Raw genomic sequence first — 16,518 nt, forward strand, 5'->3', positions numbered from 1 at the left:
GGAGAGGGAGGGAGGGAGGGAGAGGAAGAGGGAGGGAGGGAGAGGGAGAGGGAGGGAGGGAGAGGGAGACACAGAGAGACGGAGAGAAACAGAGTGAGACAGAGACAGAGAGACAGAGAGAAAGAGGAAATTCTTGGAGCATGCTTTTTAACAATCTAAAATATATGTTTAAGCTTATTAAATGTTGCCCAGAAATTTATAATGTAGGAAATTGCAGAGTAATAGAGTGTGAAGATTCAAATTAAATGATATCGGGGCCAGAAAGTGTTCCTAAATTTATTTCAGGTGATAGAATTTTAAATGAGAATATACTAAAATATTTATTGGTTGAATATTGATAATTGCTACAAATTATAAATTTAAGTTTTGTTTAAACCTAAAGCAGTCAGTGTTGAATTAAGGTTATTCATCAAGATCTATGTCTATGAAGCCTTAGTATGATGGGAAATGTTCTGCTTTCTGACTTTTAAATTCGGTCATCTTAGTTCTCAATTCAGTGCTTCTGAACTAGGAAAAAGCAGAAAAGAATCCTCATTTGAACATAGGCTATCAATGCCTCCCATCACTATTCCTGCTGGCTGTGTGTTCCCCATGAAAACTACAATGGCTTTTTGTACATGAGAATGGTTCTTACACAAGAGGTTCTGAGATGTTTAAGGGTTTGAACCAGAGAAGTTAGAATTCTAGGTGAGCTCTAAAACGTGGCAGGTAATATTTTAACGGTTCAAGAACCAGAGCCTAACAACATCACTAACGGTTCTAGAACCTGGGGGCTGGGGGAGGGGTGTTTCCTTTCAGAATAGACAGCAATTAGAAAAGCCATTAGAAGTGTTAAGTGTATTTTGCTACTGCATTATATTTTAATTATATAAATGAACTTTCAACTTGAGGGTATTCATGAACTAAGGGAGAGAGGTATTTATGTCACATAAGGGTGTACTCCAAGGGTTGGCTTACCATGAATACTTTGATAACATAGCTCAACTCATCCTCAACTGTAACCAGAACAATAAACGGGAAAAAGGCAATGACGTAGATGAGGCTTCCAATCAGAGCTGCAATGTTGGTGTTGTTGAAGAAGACACTGATGAGATAGCTCATGGCAATCACTGAGAAGCTGTAGTCCGAAAAGTACAGGAACAAAATGAAGCCGTTTGTCTTGGGAAGAATATTGCCAAACTTGAGGATAACGATGAGGATGCCAATGGTGACCAGTAAGAACCCGATACTTTCTATAAGCCAGGCAAAGAAATGACTGCAGGAGTTCACGCCCATCATCTTCATGTACTGGAAGAGGAAGAAAGAGTTAGATGCTTCTTCGGCTGAAACCCACGTAATGATTACTTCTGTATCATGACAAAATGTTCAAGAGCCTCCTCTTATATGGAACTATTTGAATACCTTATGTGACTTCTCTATGATTGCTAAGACTTTTTGTATTAGCTCCTCTTGGATTTTATGCTCCCAGAGTAGTATCCCAACACAGACAATGATTTTGTTAGAGAAGGCCCTTCTTGCTCATAAAAACATACATTTCTAGGACCAGTGAGGTAGCTCAGTAGACAGAGGCACTTGCTTGAATACCTGGTGACCTGGATGCCATACCAGATCTTAGAAGATGATAAGGAGAACCAACTCTTGAAAGTTGTCTTCTAACCTCAACAATGTGTGCCTGCTTGGTGTCTTTCTCTGTTTCTCTGTCTCTCTGTCTCTCTCTGTCTCTCTCTCTCTCCCCCAGAAAATAAATAAGTCAGTATTGGGCATTTGTTTAGTTGCAGAGGTCCCAAGTTCAATCATAGCAACACACACACAAACAAACAATATACACACACCTCTGTATATACATTGCAGTTGTAGCTTGAAACAGTATCTAGCTGACTTCTCTAGAGTAAAGTGATTTAGACTAGGACATCAAATTTATGGTGTCTCCTCTATTATTTTACAGCATGAACTTGACATTTGCTTAGGCATAAATATTTCAGCCTGGTTAAAAAGCCGACTTCAAATAGGGATTGGAGTAATAAAAGTCTATATATTTTTAATAAGTCTTAATGAACAATATAACCATTGCTTCTGTTTCATGAGAGAAATACAATAGATGTGGGTTCTTATTACTCAAAATGTGGCAGTTTGAAGACCCTGTGCCTTTTCTGATAACCTCCTCATCCCTGACATCAATGGACAGCCTGTGTCAGTCTTGGCATATATGTAACCAAAAGGCACTCATACACCCATGAACTGAGGTATCTGGGATGCTATAGGTCAGTTTCTCAGCTGATATTTTTTCTGACTCGGTGATATCCCCAGGGCCAAGAGATTCCACTGGAGACCTTCTACTGGGTAAAGACCTGCTTTTGCAAAGGAGTCTGTCGTCCAGGACTCCCCTTCAACCTCGGGAATCTTAAATTTGATACAAGTGGAATATTCTAGCTTCCAGTTTTAACAATTTATGATTAATATTAAGCTTAGACATTTAATGTCCCATTTTAAAATTAATAAATGTTCCACTAACTGCATTACAGTCCAATATTTTATAGAATAAATCATTTTTAATATATCTCTCTGTATAGAAGAACAATAACAACAATAATATCGCACTGGGTATTTTATTCTATAAGCCAATGTAGCAGCCTTTAACTTCTGTTTTTTTTTTTTAACTTATCACATTTGATAACTCTGCTTGTTCTTGTTACCATGGAGACAGCTACCCGCCTGCCAACAGTCTAAGCAGTGGGCCTTAAGCTAATCACCACTGAGAAAAAGCCAGTGACTTCTCCTCTTAACTTTGTCCTCTCCCTCACCTTCTTCTATCCCCTCTGCAATGAAGACTCCATCTATGTTTCCAAAGGAATAGGAAGGAAGAGGGAGTCAAAGCGAAGAAATCACAACAAGCAAAAATTTACCATGGAAAGTTCCCCCTAATTGCAAGTTTGCTTTTATTGAAAACAAACTTATATTTTGATTTTTCTAAAAAGAAGCAGCACTCACTGATTTTTTACCCCAGAAATTCTCACTATATTTCTCACCTAGTTTAAGAAAATTATTGTGTCAGTTTTGATGTCTACACTTCAGAGATGCTCATCAATCCCAGTGTGATTCTGACGTGCAAGCTCTTTTTATCTGCCTGGGTGTTATTCACATTTTGAGATGTAATTACTTATGGATGCTTGAACATAACTAATTGGAACACACATAACGAAACTATTTAATCTTATGTGGCCTATTAAAACAGCAACAATGACAGGAGAGAAAAAAATCCCTTCCTTCCACTGCAATCTGAATATGAGCAAGAAACACGCTGCTATATTTTCTAAGGTGAAGATCACATATCTAAGCCACATCGAGGCCATGAAGTGAAGGGTGCATTATGTATTTGAACATGCTCTTCTCTCCTGGTGACCAGCGGCCCCAACTCAAAGTCTTTATGTTTCTAGAACATTCTCTATCTGTAGATCTATTAAAAGATAATTTGGCAAGCCTCATAACTAACAATGAGGGTGCCTGTCGCAATAATTAGGAGCCTTTTACGCTCAAGGTGTGATTCTTGTTGCTAAGAGCTGATAAAACCTTAAGAGTGGTCATTTCACTTTCCACAGAAACAGGCTGAGCTGGATTCTCCCTGAAGTAATCACAGTCGGATACGCTAGCACGAAAGTTCGGTGCAAAACTTTAGGGTTTCACGTGACGAGGACAACTGTACTCATGACAAGAAAGGGCTCCGAGAGCTCCCAGGTCATCCATAAATCATCCAGAGTTGCTGCCAGCATCATGATAACAAAGAAGACCAAAGTTATGGATGGAAGACGGCCTGCGGAGAGTGGATGGTCGCTCTTCCTTGATGCCGTTGGTTCCTCCGTGAAGTGGCAGATGTCAGGTGCCAGCTTTGTAATCAAAGAGTCACTTGTCCCAAGCCTCTCTCACCTGCCAGTGCAATTCATAAATATCTGATAACCGGCAAAGCCTGGTACACAGTGGTCAAAGCTGGCCCACTTTAGAGCAGTCACTAAGAAAGAGATTCCCGAAGAATTCATGGGAACGTGCTGCTACACTCCTGAGAGGCTTCTCCTCAGAGGGTAATACTGATACGGAAAGGGAAGTTCCCAGTTATTCATGGATTTGCTTGTCAGCCGTGTCGTCCAATCAACTATAGGCAAAGCACTAAGTCATTAGGAATCATGACATCTTTCATTTTAATTTTTAAAGTTAATTTTAACAATAGATTTTTAAAATTTTTGTAAGATTAAAAAGAATGTGATTATTATTGGGAATGTTCCATATTCCCCCAGGAAGGAATGGGTATGTTAGAAAAGCATAGAAAAGGTGTTTGATATGAAGCCTTATGGTACTGAAGATTCTGTTCTTCTTGGTAATAACTCATAGATAGCTTGGGTTGCCTGTCTGAACTGACAGGGAAACTCCAAAATTCTGTCTCTAACTGTATGTAAAGTCCCAACGATGGATTTTTGGAGCAATCTGATACAACCAGCTCTGAAAACACACACGCACATGTAAACACACATATACATGCAGACACACACACAAACACACACATATGCAGACATACACACAAACACACACACACACACACACACACACACACACACACACACCATTTAAAAATAAGATTTTAGCCAGGTATGGTGACACAGGCCTTTAATCCCAGCACTTGTGAGGCAGAGGCAGGCAGATCTCTGAGTTCCAGGACAGCCAGGGATACACAATGAAGCCCTGTCTCAAAACTAAAGTAAAATAGTTTTTTTTTCTGTTGTAAGATTAATATTTTTATAGCTGTAATAGTTTAATTGTTAAAAGCACAGGATGTAGAACAAAATTCATGAAGGGCATTTAAAAAAGTATTTTAAGACTTCATTTCAAAAATAGACTTATTGGTTATTAATATTTGTGCTACTTTCAAAGTTAAGGAGATTTCTCAGAGGCACATCACGACAGGGTCAAATATTAATGACTTCATTGAGATACAGCTAAATAGGTTTTCTTGCCCCAATTTAAAAGTAATTATAGAAAGCAAGAAAGTACAATGCTGTTTTTTTTTTTTCCTTAACCTTTGTGTTTTAACTTGAATGAAAAAGAAGTAGTCTATGGGCACTTTTATACTTTAACTGAATATAAAATGATGGCATTAACAAGTAATTTCAAATTTCTGGTAACCAAGAAGACTAGCTATCATCATTCTTGAAACATCTTGAAATTCTGCATCACTGAAGGAAAGCAGCAATGGCCTAGAAAGGGTTGGATGAAAGTCAGGACACTGCTGATGAGGCCCATGATACTTAACCAGGTCTTCGGCAGGTCACCTCTCACTTCCTGGGCACACAGAGCCTTCTAATCTTTGAAAAGAAGGAGTAGCTGTGACCTGAGGGCAGTAGAGAAGCCAAGCTGGGGACACTGGGGACATTCCACTCCTGTCATACCTTGCACCAATTCATTTGCCAACTATGCTAGATTCCTTTAATTTAGGACACCATTATTTTAAAGATGTGACATTAATCTGCATAGCCCCCTCCTCCCCCCCCCAAAAAAAACCTATTACTGAGTGAGCTATGGTACTATATCAACTATAGCCTGATCTCAGAGGCTTTTAAAAGGGGCCAATATCTTAGCACTGGTAAGTAAGAAGTAACATAGGTAATTGAGCACCTCCTCTGTGCTAAGTCATGTCCATTCTGTAAATACTATGTGGAGTGAAGCCTAGACAAAAGAGAGAGACTGAGCTTAGGGACTAGGCTCAAATAAGGATGACTGGAAGAGTAGCTTCCCAAATGCCTCATCCTGGAATTCCAAGATCACTGAAATTTTTTTCCCCATTGGGTAATTTTGACCTTGTTGTCATGTAGTTAGAACTTGAAAGCAGATGCCTCCTAAGTGAAGGCATAATAAAGGTAGCACGTAGAAATAGTTCACTGTTAAAAATATGCCTTTCATCTCTTCTGCTGAGAGAGGACTGCACTATGCTCTGACATTTCCAGTGACATACAACAGATGCATTCAAACCTCATTATGTCCTACCATAAAACAAAGTGGTAAGCCTGACACGTACACATGTATACACAAGTATATATCAACACACATGCATGAGTATGTTTGTTGTTTCTATCATGAGTAACATATTTGAGGTAGGCATCTGTTTTGAAGTAGAAAATAGCTCAGTGTCTACCACAGTTTTCTACTTCAAAGTCATCCTTTAATCTTTAAAGACCCACTTTCGAGGCTCAGGAACCTGAGACATATGAGACCGAAAAGACCATGCAGCCCAATTAAAGTCTGAGATGTGAATTCAAGCTTTCAGATTGTCATTAGAAAACCGTGGCATACAGTCTGGAAGACAGCGAGGCTTAAATCAATTTATAAGACACTTAGCAAATTGTAACTGAAAGAAAAATGTAAGGCTCAAGGTATACTGGTAAAGGATTTTATTCTTGCAAAGCAAAATTAACCTCATGCCTACATCCATATCTATGTCTATACCTAGAAGGGGCTCGCTTGGTTGCTCTGTCAGCCATTACTCTTCCTTGATAGTATTGGTAGTGTTTAAACTTCGTTAGAGCCCATATCTTATAGGTAATTCACTCTGGAAAAAATTACTGTGAGGTTCATAATTATATTGATATTTTATTCAATAGTATTCTAATTTTCTCTTCTCAGAAGGACTCATTCAACATCTTTTGTGTTGTTTTTTGAGAACATAAAAGTAAAGACTGCCTGTGATCTGTAAAATGTTTGTCTTTCTAATTCGCAAGGTGTGGGCTATGCTGTTTGAGTCTGAATAGGCATGAGGAGAGTCACAGTGATGAGCTGTTGTAAGAACAGGACTTATTCTCAACAGGAGAAGATTCTCAACATACCTCATGGAGCCGCAGGTCCTTCTCATAGACAAGCTTTTTAACAAAGGCAGCTATAAATACAACCCAGGCGACCATAAGCACGATCGGGAGGGAATAGGAGACGCTGGTGAGGAAGCTGTGGAACAGGAGAGAAGATCCAGCCATCAAAATAAATGTCACCTGCAGACTGCAGCATGCAAGAAGTGCACACCCGCGTGCGTGGAAATTGCACTCCCATTAGGGAGCTCAGAATAACTGTTAATACAGCCTCACTATTTATGAAGTGGGAAGCTGATGTAACAGGGGGTTATTTTTTTTTTTTTATTGAAGTGGTTACAAGAGTGAAGACATAGCTCTAGGGAGGGGGGTGGTTAGAGAGAATAGTCATATTGTTTAAATTTTTATTTTTTTTTAGTGTGTCCTGGTTGGGAAAGTCATTATTCAGCTATAATTATTACAACACTCAAAACTTTTCTTATCTGAATGGAAGGAAGATTCAAAATCAGAGGATGATTGGCAAGCCAACCTAAAAGTGGCAGTATCCAGAGTGTGACTGTACTAATTTTAAAGGAAGCTCATAATTATAATTAAACTAAAATTTCTTGAATCAAATAATATAAAATCCAGAATATTTTATTTAAAATACAAAGAACTCGGATTCTTCAAAGACATTTCATACATGTTTGCTTTTTTGATTTTGTTTGCTTGTTTGTTTTTTGTTTTGTTTTATTTTTTGTTTTTGTAATCTGTTGTGCTAGAGGGACCTTGGAAAGCCCATCAGCCCTACATGTAGTTCTCAGTATTTCTCATTAGCTGGTCATAATGCAAAAAAGTCTTACTTGGTGTTTCTCCAAGCTGACCATAGAGCAGAAACACCCTTAACCTTCCAGCATAAAATCTGATCATTTACTATGTCTGGACAGGCCAGGAATTTGCTTTTGACCAATTTCCCGGGAGCTGGGACCTGGAAGACATGGCTCTGACAATCACAACCCTTTAATGGGCAGAGGCAAAGGCAGATGGCTGTTCATAGTGAGGTTCTGCGTCAATTCGTTTAGCATCTTGGACTGGCCAAAAGCTTTTATTTAGAGAAAAATCCTAAGACCATTCCTTGAGACACACTTGAGAAAAAGGAAAATATTAATGGACCTCAGGGTCACTATCACTTCACACATTGGTGTGAAGAAGTATCCCATTACTGGAGAGATGGGAAACAAACATATAATTTGCTTCTTGGGGCAGATGTTTATAATAGAACACTTGTTAAATGAATCTTATCTCAGACCAGGTCCGTTCTTCATACAGTTTCTGGATGTACAACTAGGTAAGGACTCCCATTAATTAATGGCAATGTTCTTGTAATGTTTCTTCGAAATAATGGTATGTTTTAGTTTTAGTACTGAGAAAATGTGGGTACTGTCATCACATAGGCATATATCTTAGTCAAGTGAGCTCTCTGAAAACTATGGACAATGATACTGCTTCCATTTAACCAACAGGGGGCAGAGGTAGAACAAATAAAATAATATATAGGGAAGAATTTTGTGTGTTGCAGAGTTTAAATTTACACACAAGGTCTTTTGTTCTTACTTTCACAAAGCATGCAATGTCCTGGTGCTTCCATTCTTTAAGGAAACATTCAGGCATCTTCTGCTTAGGTTCTAGACCCACGGTAAAGGCTTGGTGAATGTCTTTCCTTCATTGGGACACATCAAGGTGGAAGGGAGTTCTCAGAAGGGTGTTTGACCACTTACTTGTCCTTCATGAAGCACGGATAGGGAACCGCTTGGACCTGGACTGCGACTTCCTGTGAGTTCCTTCCTGTTTGTAACTCAATGATTGCTCTTTCAATACTGTCTTGCAGATAAATGAAAGCCCGGCCATAGATCTGGTTGTGTGATGGAGAGTTGTGTGGCCCCGGGGCCCAAATCTTTGTTCTTATGCTCCTAGTGGTCTGTGCCGTCTTCAGACTCATGCGGATGGTATATCTTACGATAGGAGGAAGAGAGACTTTTTCAGAGTCAAAGCCTCTGGGTGAACTGCTGTTAGACGGAAGCTTAAAAATGACACCTAAAATAAAACAGCAACAATAGCGCAAAAGTTACTTTACCGGTAGCATTGCTCAATGGTCAGAGGATAGCAATTTAGGGAGTGGCCAGACATTTGAGTTAGTAATTGGGCAGTGCATTCAGGCTCCTCATTTAGGATGGTTTCTAAGAGGTATCAATGTCAAGGTTCAAGGCTGGAGATGAGAATATTATCACAAAGTGACAGATTAAATATATCATTGTAAGCCACTTAAATTACCAAACAATATCTTAAATGGATGATCTCGGCTGATAATGAGGCTAGCCTTAGCTTCACCCTTTAATTACATGATGCTTTCCATTCTTAATTTTTTTTTCTCAGTGAAACGAGGTATTTGTTGAAGGGCTCTTGTATTTAGACAATGCCACTGGCTGACTAAATGAAGGATCTCATTTACACTGACATCAGAGGGGGCAACGGGCTTCAGACTACTTTTTTGAGTTCTGGATGGAAGGGGGCTGGGGGGAAGCTTTCAGTTCGTTTTAGTCCAGAGAGACACTCCACCTCTAACAGCACAGCACTTACTTCCAAAGAGCTCGTTGCTCTTGTAGAGCTGTTCGGCCACCATTTCCATCTCCTCCACTGTGTCTGCCGCCTGAATACGGTCGTAAAGTACACAGGAGGAAATATTTACTGTCAGGGAAGACAGCGTGTTAAGCTGATCGATGATGTCAATGTTGTTCACTAATTTCAGCCTGAGAACATCTAAAGGAGAGAGAGAGAGAGGAAAGAGAGAGAGAGATGTTACCATCTTTATTTCAAAAGTAGTAAAACAAAATACTGGCTTTTTTTTTTGGCAAATGGTGCCCATTAAACTAAATTATAACAAGGAGGTGATACGGTAAATTTGTTTTTAAAAATATAATATTCCACACTAAAGAAAACATGTCCAGCTCTGCAGAAATTCCTTGAGGAGACTGTTAAGCCAGTTACAAATACAGTCAACCCAGGCTCAAAGGGATCTAAGATAATGCAAAAGTATATTCTGCTATGATTTAAATAACAAAGGACTAAGGATGAATGCATCTTAAAAAATTATGCATATAGTTGCTGTGGAGATGGCTCAGTAGGTTTTTAAAAAGTATTTGGCAAGCAAGCACAGGGACCCTGGGTTTGGATGCTTAGCACCTATGCAAAAGCCAGGTGTGGCACTGTCTGCACTGACAAGCATTGGGTTGAAAGCAGAAACAGGCAAACCCTTGGAGCCTGCCAGCCAGCTTAATCTAGCTGAACTGGCAATCTCCATGTTTAATGAGAGACCATGTCTCAAAAAAAAAAAAGAAAGAAAAGAAAAAAAAAGAAAGAAAGAAAGAAAGAAAATAAGATGGAGAGACACTGAAGAAGACACCCAATATCTATTTCTGATCTCCACGTGCATACACAAGAACATGCTTTGTGCATGTACTACACCCATAGAATAAATAAATATATTGCATATGCAATAAACCTTGAGCCAGCTATGACCATTTTAAATAAATGAAACAAAAATGCTTTCTTACTGTTGGGAATTGGTTCCAAAGCTTTGTCTTAATGCACTTTTAGACCTAAGGGACCCTGGCCACTGCGGGCTTCGACTGGTAATGAAGACTTGCCTGCCATTACAGCCAATGGCTGAGCAAGGAGAAGGAGGCAGGACTTTTAGATTACCAGGGCAGGTCGGGAGACAGAGGGGGCTGGAGGAAGGGAGGGAGGAGAGAGAAGAATAATACCATGACTGGGGAGTGGGGAGAGATCAGATTTAAGAGCTGCAGGACAGAAAACATCCTACAATGTAGGTGGAAAGGGAATGTGGCCCTGTTTGGGGGCTGCCCAGAAGGCAACAGGACAGCAAAGCTAAAATATAGATTTTAGAAAGTGTTAAGCCAGGAATACTGGAAGGAAGTGTGTGCTAGTGGGCAGGGAGGTTTAGAAGTGCCTAGACGTCAAGGCATACAAAATTAGCAGATGTGTGTGTCTTTGCAACCCGCTGGGAGCGAAAGTGGCTTAACTAATTCACTGCTGTACCTTAGGACAAAACAATGTTTACAGATTTTACATGAAGGAAAGTCTATACAGAATATAAGCTAGACTGCAGGGAGGCTGAAGAGATGGCTCAATGGTTAAAAGCACTTGCAAACCTGAGTTCAGTTTCCAGCATCCACATCAACAGCCTTCAACTCCAGCTCCAGAGGTTCTAACACTCTCTTCTAGACAGCTCGGGGGCCCGCCTAGTATACATACCCTCACAGAGGCATACGTGTATCCATGTAATTTAAAATAAAACAAGATCTCTAAAACAAAAGGCAGGACTGTAGAAACATTTTAGATACCTAAAGAGATACTTGCAAGTTCTTATATTGTCAGTAAACAATCTTAGGAGCCAGTTCAGAGGTATGGCACTTGACTAGCATGCACAAAGTACAGGATTTGATTCCCAGTACCACTGTCATAAATAAACAATACAGTCTTCTGTGATTCATCTCTATTCATGTCTGAATTAACCTAGACAACATGATCAAGATTTAATTTTAAGTAATTACACTGGAAGAAAGAGGGTTTAATTGTTCTTCAGTTGTAAGATTCCATGGGAGGAAGGCAGCAGGGACCAAGAGTAAATACAAAATCATAAGTGAACAAATCATTTGACCAGTTAAGTTTTTATTAACTTGATCATTATGAAGACTGAGGTGTGATTATCATAAATCCTTCTAAACAGGTCCCTTACCTTATCCATAAAAAGCCCTTGTTCTCACAGAGGGCAACGCCCTAAGTACATTTACACGTACATCTTAACGTAAAAGGCTTTACTTGATGGAGATTCTAGTAAGGAAGGGCTATGTTATTGATCACTATGCCTCCAGCAGACACAGGGAAGCAACAATAACAAGGAAGGAGTCTCTAGACCTATGGGTGCATGGGCACAAGGAAATGCTCTGGAGAGGCAGCAAGTTCTAACTATACACTCCTTACATATATAATTATAACACGAGTCTTGTTGACAAACATATATGTATACATACATGTCTATATGTGTATATATGGCTGTGTGCATGTGTCTGTTTTTGTATAATCAGTTTTGAGCATCAAACCTAGGCCTTCAAGGGAGCTAGGCTCACTGTTATACTTGCTTTAATCTGATTTTAAATTCTAAGTCTCATCTCCTAGTTTAAAAGTTAGGAATGATAATATTTCTTTAAGAACTTTACAGTTTATGCCTGTTATTTTTATCAAATGGTGACTTACCATTTACTTTCAGAAAATAAATCCCCCTAATACCTTTCTTTAACCAAACTGGGTTGACTCTCATCAAATGTGTATAATTATACACCACATAGCTACACACAAATATAGACATAATTCTTCCCACTGACTTACTTCCTAAGTCATTTGAGCCCCAGAGGTGCTGGGAAGGAGGAGGGCATTTGCTCTGCTACTGCCAAATTCTGATGCTCCCAATCCCTTCCTCATCCTTGTGGGTTGCATAGCAACCGTGAATCAGACACAGCCTGAATTAGATGTCTTGCATCCTTTAGGTTGAAGGTGGGGACTTGGCAGAGGAAATATGTAAGTTCAGACAGCTGCCTTTGATTCTCTGCAGCTTGTTCCTTTCACATGACCCTGAGGGGGAAGACCAAACCTTGAAAACTGATTTAGGCTTTATTTCCTTTCGAGTTTCCCACATTTGCCTTTGTTAACTCTATAGCCTTTTCCAGTTACGTTTGGTGATACGAGGCCAGTGGAGATCAAATGTTAAATGCTGCCAGCAATCATCTCACGTTCTCACACTTGTGAGGACTGACTTCTCACTGAGTTATCAAGGAAGGGAGAAAAAAGTAAAATGTGCCACCTTACTTAGGCCTTCCTGTGATTGGAGTAAAAGTTGCATTTATGTCACGTATATTACTATGAAATCAATGAAATCAACCACGAGTGTTCACACATATCCCTATTACTAATTAACAGAAGATGTCGGTAGACATATCCAGGGTCCCAGTTTCTTCCGATAGCTAACAAAGAGGGGACGTTCTCTCACAGGCAGAGGGCACCGGGTTTCTTCCCCAAGTTCTGATGTGCAGAGTGAATGAGAGTATGCAGTGTGGTGGGACTCACCAAGGTCATCTATCTGCTTCAGGAGTTCAACAGCATCGAGTCCCACGGAGAACTTCACAAAAACTTGCACAAAGGGGTTCCGCAGAGTATTCTAAAAATTAATAATAGGAACCAGTTTCAATATGAGAAGAAAACAAGTTTAATCACTGTCACTCTGAACACAACCTTGGAACAAAGAAGCAGACACCACCGGGCGTTATTAATGTACCTGCTTGTGGGCTCGCGCACAATGATTTCAAAGAATGAACTTTTGTCTTTAACACAAATTGCTCAGATTTCTAAAAGTGCCCTGAGGGGACCATAATTATTTTTAACATCAGAGAATTATATTTAATTAAATAGAATTTTTCTTGGTGCTAATAAATGATTTCCTTTTAAGCATATATTATAAATAATGTGTTTCAGGGTGCATTTCATCCTCCAGAGATTTTTTTTTTTAAAAAAAGGCAACTTTTGACATTCCCAAGGTCTGCAGAGAGTCTGACCTCACAGCTGCTTTGTATTCTAGTTTCTCATCCCCAGCTGCGAGGCCTCCTATTTCTGGCTCCAGGTTATCTTTCTGTGAAGTGGGGGAATAAATGACTAATCAGAAATGTCAGTGTCCATTATTGTAACATCGTTCTGCATTGAACAGCAACAACTATATGGCCATGGAAAACTACATCAATAAAACCAACCTAATCCACTGAAAGACTGATAATTTAAAATAATAATTTATTTACCACATTAAGGCTTCTGTGGCAATTTTCAAACCTAAGGGATGTAGCTTTTTTCACTGTGACCTTGGCACTGTGAAGTTGTTTTTTTACCACACGTTCTTCCCTATAGCTTCTTGGCGGCGAGTGTGTGTGTGTGTGTGTGTGTGTGTGTGTGTGTGTGTGTGCGCGCGCGCGCGCGCGCGCACACATGCGCACTTTTGCTAATGATTGAATCCAGAGCCTTGGTACTGAGGAGCAACCATTGGATAGCATGCCGCGTCATCTGCTAATTTCGCCAATGTCAAACTTGCTGTGCATTCACACAACTAAGTTTTTCCTTGAGAGCCGAGAGTAGCAATTTATCCTTCTCTGGAGTAAAGATACTTCAGTTAGCTGCTAATCCTACTGTGAAGGCGGTCACAGAGGTTCTAATAAATTCTGCACTTTGGAACTGTTGTTGTGTACAGTGCACATCCTTTGGTAATTCAGCACTTTAGCCAACAAAAATTTCCCTAATAAAATACTGTGTGGGGGCTGCCTTCTCCCTCTCCACAGATAATAGGATTTTTTTTTTTTTTTCAGAAAAGAGCAATCCTCTGCTGAGGAGAATAGAAAGGGCAATAAAATTCTATTCAAGAAACCTTGCTATCTGAGACTTGCCAGAAAAGATCCACTGTAAATGAGTAGTTGAACTTAGGATAGTTATTTCATTAATTTGTTAAGTTGAATAGTACATTGTGGGGACAATGTTCGATGAAAAACTGCCTTTCATTTTATAGTTATCAAACATATTAATGGTTTTTATATTTATTTTCTGATTCACACTGTAAATGTAACTATGCATTGATTGTTACTCCAAACAAACCGAAGAAAGCAGCTTCCGGGTACAATTTTCCTGCCAAATGTTCATGAAATGAATCATTCATTCTGGGTTTCATTTACATGGCATGATGGTAAAGACAGGATTTTTGGTTTTCTTTTTGCCAGAATATTCTTGGATTGCATCAGTATTCTAGGGAGCATCTCTTTGCAGTGCAAACCACTCCCTCTTGAGTATCTTGAATACTATCATTCCTACAGATTCTCTTTTCCCAGCTGCTCACAGGCTAAGCCCTGCTGCTTGGCCTTCAGTTGTCAGAAGTCCCATTCATGCTTGGAACATTTCCCTACACTTCAGTATCTTCAGAAGAGCCTGCCTTTTTTTGTTGTTGTTGTTGTTACAAGAATTCTGAACCATGCTTTTCAAACCAAAGTGCACCGGGCTGCAACGTCAAACCTGTAACTATTCTGGCATGAACACCAAGAGTGGCTGAGTGAGGACTAAATTCATAAGAGGCCATTTATTAGAACTTTTTTTTTCTAGGCGTGCCTTTTGCTTCCTTACAAAGACTTGAATTTAAGACACTTTCCTATCTACTTCCATGAATGCACCTTGCGTACAATCTATGCCACATGCTTCAACTAAAGAACTCCTGGTGTTGAATGCTTTCTGCAGTATTACTACTTTAGAAATTCTAAATACAATAACTATCAAAGAATAATTTAAAGGAAAGATGACTTAAGCATATCTATAGCATGCTAATTATAATCATTTAATAAATGATTATAGCACTAGTTATAGTTACAACGGTGTGGAAGAGCTCTCCCTTCTGAAGTAGTAGAGAGGCGGGAACATCTAGAGTGAAGGGTGGACTTATAAATATGAATGAGAATTCTGCTGTCTTGTCTCAGACCCTGTCTCTGGAGAGGAGGTTATTCTGATTTATTGAATATGGATGCTAAGTTACTATCTTCACATAATCAAGGTGATTAAAATATCAAAGAGTTGTAATCCCCAGTAAGGTGTATGACAGAGTGATCCAGTACCTGGAGCATTGGGATGGTCTGGTTCAGCAGGTGGAAGGAATTCATGAAGATTGGTGACTTATCCATCCATTCCTGAGATTTTTCTCTTAATTCCGCCAGCTGTCTCAGAGTTACATTGGACTTAACAATGAAGAAACAAGAGGGTTATGATCAATTTGTGTTTTTCATGTATTTCAATATAAGACTTTTTTGGTATATTAAAAGGTAGAGTTGGTTAAAAAGAAAAGAAAAGAAGAAAAACCATTGTCAGATTATTATTTCCATGTGTTCAAAGCTTCAAATGATAAATCTTATAAGGACCAAGATCACTTATTAAAAAGTATTGGAAATTTAGGGCTTGGTTTGTGTCCAATGTGAATTCATAATCAAAATGGAAGGATTGCTGGAGTTCTCACAGGTTTTCCTTTTTACCAATGTCAAATTTGACATGTCAATATCAAATAGCAGCAAGTTCCCGCACATAGGGAGGGTAGTCATCTTAAATTAAGTGTTCTTAGTTAGAAAACAGGAAAAGAGAGATGTGCCCGATTCTTGGTCCTGGGAACATGTAACATCGCAGCCATTTAGGAAACCAGTCAGACAAGAGCTACTCAAATGAAATGCAGCCAAGCGTGGTGGTGCATGTCTGTAATGTCAGCACATGCAGGCTGAAGCAGGAAGATCCTGAACTCTCAAGAACTGCAGGAGCTACATAACAAGACCCTATCTCAATAAAATAAAACAATAAAACAAAGCAATAGGATACTCTTCAACCTTCCACTCCTAGACCTTAACTTTACTGAAAGAGCACATGTCAAAATGTACGCAACGCGTTGTTGGCTTCAGTGTTTGCATTAGTGCAAAACTAAAAATGCACCTTGGAAATAAAACAAATGACCAGCAACTGAGAGTTCAATAAATTCATTTCATGTTGTTAAAACATTTCTTTAAATGTC

General features: G+C 39.3%; 1 protein-coding gene across 1 annotated transcript in view; it reads right to left on the minus strand.

The window, feature by feature from the left end:
- The window catches only part of Abca12 (ATP binding cassette subfamily A member 12), a 167,457-nt gene that overhangs the window by 45,768 nt on the left and 105,171 nt on the right, over positions 1-16,518 (minus strand). Inside the window, exons 19-24 of the mRNA XM_031367854.1 lie at positions 15,584-15,703; positions 13,020-13,110; positions 9,456-9,635; positions 8,597-8,912; positions 6,864-6,978; positions 958-1,287 (exon numbers count right to left, since the gene is read on the minus strand). Coding sequence (XP_031223714.1) covers positions 958-1,287; positions 6,864-6,978; positions 8,597-8,912; positions 9,456-9,635; positions 13,020-13,110; positions 15,584-15,703 — 1,152 coding nt within the window. The remainder of the gene's footprint in view (positions 1-957; positions 1,288-6,863; positions 6,979-8,596; positions 8,913-9,455; positions 9,636-13,019; positions 13,111-15,583; positions 15,704-16,518) is intronic.

This window comes from Mastomys coucha, unplaced genomic scaffold, assembly GCF_008632895.1.
Source record: "Mastomys coucha isolate ucsf_1 unplaced genomic scaffold, UCSF_Mcou_1 pScaffold14, whole genome shotgun sequence".
In the NCBI taxonomy this organism is placed as follows: domain Eukaryota; kingdom Metazoa; phylum Chordata; class Mammalia; order Rodentia; family Muridae; genus Mastomys; species Mastomys coucha.